Genomic DNA, 10,755 nt, shown 5'->3' with positions numbered 1-10,755 from the left:
ATAATTTTTTTTATTTTTTAATATTTAGCAAGTTTAAGAGTCGCCTCTAATGTACGTTTCTTGTTTGGTAAGTTTGGTAAGTGCATATCAATGTGTTTTTATTAGATTAGACATATATCTTATAATCTGTTTAAGATAAACATCCTAGAACTTTATCGCTAGCATCTTGGATCCTTACATTAAGCAAACTAACACTTTTACATAAGAGGCTGTTACGTAAGAGGGAAAGTATGGCGGTAGGTAAAAAATATACCCAAGATTTTTACATTTTTGGAACTCGGGGAGACCTTAAAACATGAAGAAATGCAAAAATATTTGATACCTTTTCGTTAACTGGGCGCCATTCAATTTTCAATCCAGTTTTAGAAAAAAGATGTTTAATTTTACATTTTTTTACAGATAGACCTTATTTTACAAACATATTACAATGAATATGTTTATACACATTTTTACTACTATTATTTTAAATTTTTTTTTTTTTTTTTTGAATTTTAAAAAAATTTTATTTAAACAACACTTTTTTTTATTTTTTTTAACAATTTTATTTAAACAAAAATTTTGTGTTGTATAAATAAAATAAAATTTTATTTATACAACACAAAAACTATTTTTTTAAATATAATGGAAATTATAGATTTTAGTATAATTCTTTCAAAACCGATTTTATTTTTTAAAAAAAAAGATTTTATTTGTTATCTTGCATTTATAATAAAAATAACATTGGAATTTTACAAATATGCATAAAATTAATACCATATATGATTAATGTCACAGATTGTTTTATGCTTTAATTGACTAATATTTTACTTTCTCAGCTGTTATCTATAAATAACAAGGGAAAGTATTGGAATCATGTCAAATTTGACCCTCTTAAGTTTTTTGCAAATCTCTACATTCTTAGACCCCCTGAACCAAAAAATTTTTATGGTGTGTTTAGTGTATTTTTAAGCAATTAAACATATGTACATGAAGTAATAAAATAGTATATGCCTGTACACATCATCATCACTTCATTATTCATGTGCACATTTTTGTCCTTCAAAACTTTTTAACAATACAGACAATCCCCAACTTTCAGATTAATGCATCCTTCAAAATTTTTGTGAAAATCATATAATAGAGCTGCTTGTTATAGAAGAAGTTTCATTCCCAGAGCTAAAATGTAAACTTATTAATTCTGTTATTAAGGTAGAAAAGCTTTATGTTTTTTTATTTTGCATATGTAATGCATATTTGTAATGCCTGAAAAATTATTTAAAATTTTAAAACTAAATTAAACAAAATGCAGACAATAAAATGTAATTTCACAAATTATTTTGTTACCAAACTGAAACTGGCAGAAAATACCACTGCAAAATAGCTCAAAAAGCTTTGTTTGTTGGTTGATGTTTGAATTTGGTGTGCAAAAAATAATTTAGATATTTATCAAAGTGTCATGTACAGGGTGGTTATAATTAAAGTTGCCCTACTCAGACCTGTATAAAGCCCATTCATTCTCTTTGATGTATTTTGATGAAACTTGGTATATATGTTATATGGACCATGGGAGAAAAGGAAAATGCAAAAAAATAATTAGTTCAAATTTCTATCACTAGGTGATAAAATGGTGCATGAAGAACAATAAACACAAAATGGAAAGAGACAAAAGGTTTTTATTCATGACATTTGTTCAATGTGCAATCCATTTGTGTCAATCACATGTTCAAAGCACCTTACAGCATGTTCAACAGTAGCCCAATAGTTTCTTGAGAAATTGCAGCAATATGGCGTGTTATGATTGCTTTCAATTCAGGCAGAGTTTGTATGCCTCCTCTACAGACACGATCTTTCAGATATGCCCACAACAGTACGGATTATGCCTGAATTGAAAGCAAGCATAACAAGCCATATTGCTGCAATTACTCAAGAAACTATTGGGCTACTGTTGAACACACTGTAAAGCACTTTGAACATGTGATTGATGCAAATGGATTGCACATTGAACAAATCTATATTATATATATATATAGATTTGTTCAATGTGCAATCCATAGATATAGATTTGTTCAATGTGCAATCCAAATTATATATATATATAAAAATGGACATGTATGTCCCTATATTTCACTTTTCCGCCAAAACTACACGTCGCACGTGAATGGTGTTTGTATGTGGTGGTAGCCCCAAGTCTCCATTCGTGCATAGGGGTGGTTGTGTCTCGATAGCTATAAGGGTGCGGGAGATATGAGGCTGAAAGTGGTTGAAAGTGGCTTTCTATTTCGAATGTTTTGTTCGAATTTGTTCGAATTAAATTCGAACATAAAATTCGAATATTGGTTCAATTATGGAACGATTGTAAACATTCCAGAAACATTGAAAATAGTTCGTTTGACTGGACATGAACAGGAGACGTTCAGAAATAGAATCGGGACCAGATTTCTAATCAGAAACGGGGGACATAATTCTTGCATTCTGTGAAAACGGGTAAGATTGGCTATAATATAATTATCTTAATCTTCACTATCGTTACTTTTTGCCCAGCAAAGTGGGTCCTTGCAGCTAGATTCTAGATTACTTAGAAAAACAGTCTTTTATATATATAAAAAAAACTATATTACATACAAATAAAAACCCAGCGAAGCGGGTCCTTGCAGCTAGTATTGTGAATAAAAACCTTGTGTGTCTTTCCATTTTGTGTTTATTGTTTTTCATGCACCAATTTTTTCACCTAGTGATAGAAATTTGAACTAATTATTAATTTTGCATTTTCCTTTCCCCCAAGGTCCATATAACATATATACCAAGTTTCATCAAAATACATCAAAGAGAATGAATTGGCTCTATACAGGTCTGAGTAGGGTAACTTTAATTATAACCACCCTGTACATAAGAATGGATTGTCAAAAAATCAAGGACTGCTTGTAATTTAAATCAGGAAAATGCTCAAAACTCCAAGCTTATAAATTTATAGTTTAGTTTTTATTCTACATTTACAAGAAATTTTTTATTTTAGTTTTATTTTAGCCTGTAAGTTTATTTAATGTAAAAATTTATACATACAAGGACTGATTTTAGGTACTAATCTGATTATTTCTGTAGAAAATGGTGATATAAAGATGAATTTTTATTGTTTTTTTTATGATTGTAGTTATCTTAAAATTCCTTGTCTTGAAGGAAGAAACAAATTATAAAATCAATACTATCTGTGAATATTGAATGGGTAGATTTTAATAATGAATGAAATGTTTTTATTTTTTATTTTATAGCTGGTTGGATNAATTAATGTTGCATTACACTTCCAAAAACTATAATATAGTATATATTGTATTATAAATAAATTGTATAATATGATATGGATCATAATATTATAATATGAATTTTATAATATTGTATTGTTATTAATGAAAAACATTACACAAATATTAATGAAGTAAATCATCATCAGACATTACAAATGAGAAAAAAATCTGTTTTGCTAATTCAACAAGCATTTATGTTAATCCTAGATGTTTAAAATCATAGAATTTAATATTTAGAACATCAAGTTATTTTAAATTCAAAATTTTTGAACAAAAAACAAGTAGATCAGTTACACAAATGAATTAATCAAGATACAAAAATTATAAATAAACAAATGTGATTAAAGAATTTATAAAAATAAATAAGCTAGTTAATTATTCTTATAGTCTTTGAATCTTAGCATAATTATCAACATTATTAATAAAAAAATGGCAGTTCTCTATGAACTTGCTTGCATCCAGGGATATAGCAGAAGTATTATAGTACTCTTGTGTATTGAGGGTTGTGCATTCAAAAGTTCAGGCAGGACGTCAAAATTGTATCATGTTATATAAATGAACATATGGCATTTTTATTTCTCCAAATCATAAATAAGTGAATTCATATGCACTGTTAATTAAAATCCTGCAAGGGTTGTTTTGTCAATTGCTAATGGAAGCTTTAGTACTGTTAATTATTTAGACTTAATGATTTTAAATGTGGAGATGACTGCACACAAAGGTTTTCCAGGAACCCACTGCTATACTATCCTTTCATATACTGAAGATCTCATGACACTATACAACACAAGCTAGCTGCTATTCGAAATCATTAGAAGGGCCTATGCCTATTCCTCCACAACAACTGACAAGACTGTTGAACTCCAACAGATTAGGATTATTACTTATCATCAGTGCTCCCATTAATAAGAACAAAAAGAAGTTGGAAGTCAATAGGGATAAATACAACATGCTTATGGTTACTGGCAAGAATAGTTAATATATGGTGCTACTAACTAACTGACCTTATTAGTAGCAAATTAGTAGGAAATTTAAGTTCATTTTACAAGATCAAACACAATTGTGAATATACTCTGTTCTGATAAAGATAGTCCATACTTTCAGACTTTATGCCTTAAAGTTGAATAAAAGGGGGAGAAAGTTTACTTCATAGATTTCACAACAAAATCAGTGCTTAAAAGAATTAAGGAACATTACCACTCAATGAGCTTAGTCCAATTTGGGGCCTTTATATCTTTCAAAATGGACCTGTGATCATGAAGTAACAGTTTACTGGGATAAATCTGTTGTTGAAGAAGTGTGTTATGAAAGCCCCTGTAAGGATATTTGGGCAGGTATATATTTATTTCCTTTCCAAATATCTAGCAAAAATTATGTTAATGATGCCATGTTACTTAACATTAATTGGAAACCTGTCTTAGGCAGTATGGACTTTATTTAGCCAATAGTCTATTAGAGTTATAGCATTACATACATACGTCATTACATCCAGTACCAATCAGAGGGGGTACAGGAGGGGCAGCTGCCCTAGGCCTTGCAATATTAGGGGCCTCAACTTGGCAATTCAATATGTTAGGCAAAAATATAGAAGGCAAAGTGATTTTCTAAATTTTAACATTTATAAAATTAAATTCTAAATTTCTGTAGGAAAAGTCAGAAAGGATTGAGAGAATAAGCCAGTCCTTGATTGGCTAGAAGTATATCACCCTGACTAACCCCAGGCTGGAAGGGATGTTCTTCTGGGCAATCACTACACACACCCACACTTAAAAGGTACCCCTTCCTCCATCTCTGAATCCCACCCCCAGCAAAAAAAAGGGCATAAAAGCAGAGAATGAGACCTGTTCAGTCAGTTCCGTGCTAACAGTGTTTTATGATATTATGTTAAAATATTAGTTGCCCTTAGTTGCCCTTGGCCTTGCATTTTCTCTAAAAGGCTCTGATTATATTTTTTCATGTACTACTAATTTTTATTTTTGTCTTTGTACATTTTAACAATAACATTTCTTCATATGTTAGTTTACTATTTTAAAATATACTTGCACTTATTAAATTTAAAAACACTTGTTTTTTTTAAGAACACATTCATTTTCTTAGAGTTCAATATCAGCTGTCTTAGAAGTTGACAATTCATTATTGGCTGAAGCTGATCTGAAGGATTTGGCTTTCATCATAAGCAGTAATAAAAACCTATATACAGTAGAGCATTGATTAACCGAATATCAATCAACCGAAACATCAATTAACTGAAAGATTTCCAGTCAGCAAATTTAAATTTCCGCTAGTGCTGTGGTGCTGCAATCTTTGACTATGTTTTGGGTTACTCCAATATTATTTTTGCGACCATGTGAGGGTACTTAAGAACATGCCAGGATTTGAATGAATTTCAACATGGGGTAGGTTAATATTTTTTTTTTGTACATAATCAGTTATCCAAAAAACTTGATTTTCTGAACAACCCCAGTCCCCAATTGATTCGGATAATTGATGCTCTACTGTAGTTAACTATTTTTTGTTTGTTGTAAGTTGTTTTGTTAAAAGCTTATAAAAGTTATTAATTGATTAATTGAAATAAATCCTGGACAATGAATTTAATTAAAATTAATACCTGTATGAAGAAAATACAGTTTCCAAAATTCATCCATTTACACACTACAGACACAATAATTCTATTTAACAGAGTTACATTTAAAAGGCTGACTTTGTCAGTGTATAAAGTTTGTTACATACTTTACCTGTGGCAGTGAATGTACACACACTCCATGTGCACTTGTCATAAACTGTAAGAAAGCAGAATTATTTGCAATTTATATGAAAACTTTTTACTAAACAAACTACTCCACTTTAGTTATGCTCTACAACAAATATTAGTACAGTATACATACTATGTACACTATAACAGGCATCTTGATTTATCTCTGGAAACATCATTTTGCTCAAACCATGGAAGCAATAAATTTATTTGCACCCTGTACTCACATAAAATCACCCTTTGTGGATCCTTCTTTTGCAGCATATGCATTGGCAACTCATTTTGGCACAGATGTGACTTAGGCACAACAATATGCTTCTTGAAGTAGTTTCAGCTGATCTTTTGTTCAATTGACAAGCTGTGAAAGATATTTAATTGGGCTCAGATTAGATGAATTCAGGACCCACTCCAGCACTTAAGCCAACAGTGGAGTATGCAGCTTGGTAAGATCTAGTTGGAATATAGCCTCTCCCTTTAGCTGTAGGTAGGCTACATGCGGAAATGGTGGTTTAAAAATATCTGGTAGCATTTTTCATTAACAGTCCCATCATACAGAACCAAATTCCATTGCCAGAATATCCAAACATCCCCACACTTACACAGTGGATGGAAACTTGATTTCTTGCTTCACATAGTTTTGGGCGAGTTCTTCATTGGACTATATGATGACTCTCTGCCTGATGTTTCCTTATAGGACTAAGAAGGGTGATTCATCAGAACAAAATCATCCACTGCCATTGATTTTTCCTCTAGGATACATATATCTATGGATCCTGGCCCATGTAACAGCTTCCTGTATTGAACTGATATTAACATGAGTTTCCACTTACACTTGTATAAGCTGTAATGCATCATGCAGCTTCTTGCTTACAGTTTGATGGGAATGAGATATAACTTGGAGTAAATGCATAGACCAAAATGGTCTATGCATTCACTCCAAGTTGTTTTTACCTTTACAAACCTAGATCAGCATTTCTTGACCAGATGATGCAAAATTTTATTATCTCTGGCAGTATTTGTGTATGGTCTACTGTGCTGTGTCCAGATGCGATGGAACCAGTTTCCTTATTAGTGACCAAGCAACATTCTGAAAATACTCATTCAAATACAATTCTCAAGAAATCTGCAGCATAATCATTCCATTCCATTGTTTCTGGAGTATCTACTCACATACTAGCAAACCTAACTTCTTTTTTTGCCAATTGTTTAGCGTTCTGAACATCCATAAAATGCACCAGATTTTATACTACCTTTTCTTTGCATATTGGTGACTGTATTAGAGACACAAAGCACAAACTTTGGATGGCCAGTTAATTAAGCAACAGCTATGAGTGCATGATGTGCATAAATTTATTGCCTCTGCATTTTGAATTTAATGTTTTCAGACATACATCAAGATGTCTTTTACAGTGTATGTACTGATGGTTATTGTAGAGCATACTCAAGTGGAGTACTCTGTAACTTATACAACAAATGATTCTGCTTTTCTTGCTGTTATGACTACTGAACATGGGGTGGGTATACATACATTTACTGCCATTGGTAAATTACATACACATAAGGTAGGGCAATTGTTGAGATATTACTTCAATCCACTCTTATTCTGTCTAGCCTTAAACTCTGTGTTCAAATAGCTAAAACAACACAATACATACATACTCATATCTCATCTCATGTATGTGGATGACACAAAACGCTACACATCCATACATGCACAACTAAATCATCTGTTAAATTTTATACCATTTATTCCAGATATAAAAATAGAGGTTGGTGTAGACAAATGCAAAACACTTCTGTCTTCAGAATTTCATTTTATATGTGAAGGCTTTGTATTCAGAAATGGAGACATCATCAAATCCATGGATGAGGACATGGTCTGTAGATACAGTAGAGCATCGATTATCCGAATCAATTGGGGACTGGGGTTGTTCGGAAGATCGATGTTTCGGATAACCGATTATGTACAAAAAAATATATTAATTTATCCCATCGTGACATTTTTCTCCGTTGCGTGTCGCTTNGCTTACGGGAAAGCGGCGCCGAACGTCACACGTACATGTTTAAAACGTGTGCCTCAACCTCTCTATTATCTTATTGAGCAGTGGTGATGTCTATGCAATTTGTTTGGTTTTCTCACAAATAATTCTCTTGGAGGTGATATCCAATTGCTTCTTATTTTTCCATCTCAATAACATGCAGTCTTCTTGAAGTCAATGCTTTTTCACTTTTAGCCACTTTCATTACTTTTATTGCTTCTTTGTTCTTAAGAATGATGCACACCATCAACTTCAACATATTAAACGTTGCTGTCAGATCCACCACATGTGTACAGTTTTCATGCTTTGTAATAAGTTTCTTCCTTTTAGGCTTTATTGTTTCCACTCTTTTCTTGGATTCCATGGTTAACAGGTAATATATATATATAAAGGTTCCTACCTGTTAACCATGGAATACCTGTTAACCAAAAAAGCCACTGTATATATATATATATATATATACAGTGGCTTTTTTGGAGGGAAAAAAGATGGTGGAACGCTCATCTCATTACTAAAAATATATTACATGCATCGTACACAAGATTCAGCACACAAGCATGAGCAGGACTGTCTTAATAATTTTGCTGCCGATCTTCTATACTCTATAGAGCGATTCAACACAGACCAAACATCAAATTTTCAAAAATTCTCTTAAAACTTTCAAATTATATCGAAAAAAGGTGGCGGAATGCCATTCCATTGTGTTCTATGACCAAAAAAAAGTGCTGTATATATATATATAACTCTAAAACACACTAAAAATAAAACAAAAACATGCTGAAAACAACATGCATAATGCAAGGGTGAAAGAGGACTTGAGTACATAACAGATGGCATTTATGCATCAAGTGCATTTTTCACTGCAAATTTCTCTCAAATTTACTGTTTGAACTCTGGAACATTCAAAGTTAGCCATTCAAAGTATGTGGCACGGGGAATACGTTCATAGACGACAAAGCGCTAAATGAAACAGCATTAAGCGAGATCATTTTAACACAGAGTAAATAGGGAAAGGGGAACACGCAACCAAAAATAAACAGATTTTTTCTTTAATTTTAAGTTATTTTTTATATTAATTTGCATAACAATATATGTTAAATAATGGATATGCACAAATATATGCAGACAGAAATGTAAATTTTATTTTTTGTGATGAAGGTCCTGGCTTCTCTGAAATTCTTGTGTTTTGCAATAAAGTTGTGTAGTTTAATTTGTCACTTTCTTTTTTTTTCCTTAAGCAAACATTGGTAGCAGAAGATCACATCCAGAATGCCTCATTTTGCTTTTGCGCTCCTTTCAAAATCTGGATCATTTGATTAATGATTTTTGGTTATTGTTACTACTAAACTTTTAATAAGGAAATCTGTAGCAAGTTCTTTGAGTTCTTCATTTTCAGAATCAGTATTTTCCACTTCTACATGAATTCCTTGTTCTGCCAGTTCTTGAAGGTCATTGTTGGTGAGAGCCTTGCCAACTGTTGTTAGTAAAGCTCTCACCAGAGACCTGCAGTAACTCCTCAATATCCTGCTCATCTACATCTTCTAGTCCTGCTGTATCGATTAGGTTGACAATTTGGTCAACCTAACGATATAACGATAGTCTCTTCTCATTGAGAATTCTTGAATACCTTCAGCCATAACTTCTTCCACACATGCATTTATCAGTTAATTTTTGCCAAGCCAAGTCAATATTTCCTATGGCATCCATGATGTTGTACTTTTTTTCCAAAATTGCACAAAACAAACATAGATTTAAGGGAAGTACAGTTCTGCAATGAATTGCCACCCTTTGCTGATTGGTTTGTGTTTGTAAATAATCATATTATATATGAATTAATTAAATTACATGATAATTTGAATCAGTTTAAATTTTGAGCTATTTTTTAAGGCTTCGAGCAGACCATGTTATATTGAATTAGTGTTAATTGAGGCAGTGTTAAGCAGGGTCTTACTATACATCAATTTTTTTTCTTTTTAATAGAGAATCATTCATAAAATATTGTATGAATTTTGCAACATGGGTGTAAATAATGCTCTATATTTATTATACATACATACATACATGTAATTTTATTTGTGTATGTATATAATAAAAATTAAATTATTCTGTAGTTAATTGGAATCAAAACTTCAGTTTTTTTATTTTATTTTTAGAATGAGTATTTAATATCATAATTGAATATTAATAATTTATAAATGATATATAAATTATATATACATTATTATATATTTATTATATTATTACAGAGGTGCCTCATACTTGGAATTTAATTTGTTCTAGACCATTAAAGTCTGAGTCAGTTTTTCTGATTAGAAATATGAATTAACCTGTTCCCAGACTCTAAACAATACACATTTCAATAAACATAAACAGCAATTACACATAAGTTAAATAAATTAAAACATGTAAACAATAAATAAAATATATAAATACTATATAATAAAATGAAAATTGCATTTACATTAGAGAGGTTGAGGCACACATTTTAAACGTGTAAACGTGTACCTGTGACGTTCGGCGGCGCTTTCCCGTAAGCCTAAAAGTTTGACAATGGTGTTTGGATAGTCGGTGGAATCACGCTCAACATTCCAAACACCATTGTCAAACTTTTAGGCTTACGGGAAAGCGGCGCCGAACGTCACACGTACATGTTTACACGTTTAAAACGTGCGCCTCAACCTCTCTA

General features: G+C 31.6%; 1 protein-coding gene across 1 annotated transcript in view; it reads left to right on the top strand.

The window, feature by feature from the left end:
• The window catches only part of LOC111622105, a 24,994-nt gene that overhangs the window by 4,985 nt on the left and 9,254 nt on the right, over positions 1 to 10,755 (top strand). Inside the window, exon 2 of the mRNA XM_023364422.1 lies at positions 7,416 to 7,572. Coding sequence (XP_023220190.1) covers positions 7,416 to 7,572 — 157 coding nt within the window. The remainder of the gene's footprint in view (positions 1 to 7,415; positions 7,573 to 10,755) is intronic.

This window comes from Centruroides sculpturatus, unplaced genomic scaffold (assembly GCF_000671375.1).
Source record: "Centruroides sculpturatus isolate CEXI.00-Female unplaced genomic scaffold, Cexi_2.0 scaffold11, whole genome shotgun sequence".
NCBI lineage: Eukaryota > Metazoa > Arthropoda > Arachnida > Scorpiones > Buthidae > Centruroides > Centruroides sculpturatus.
This window is presented reverse-complemented; position numbering and strand designations above follow the sequence as displayed.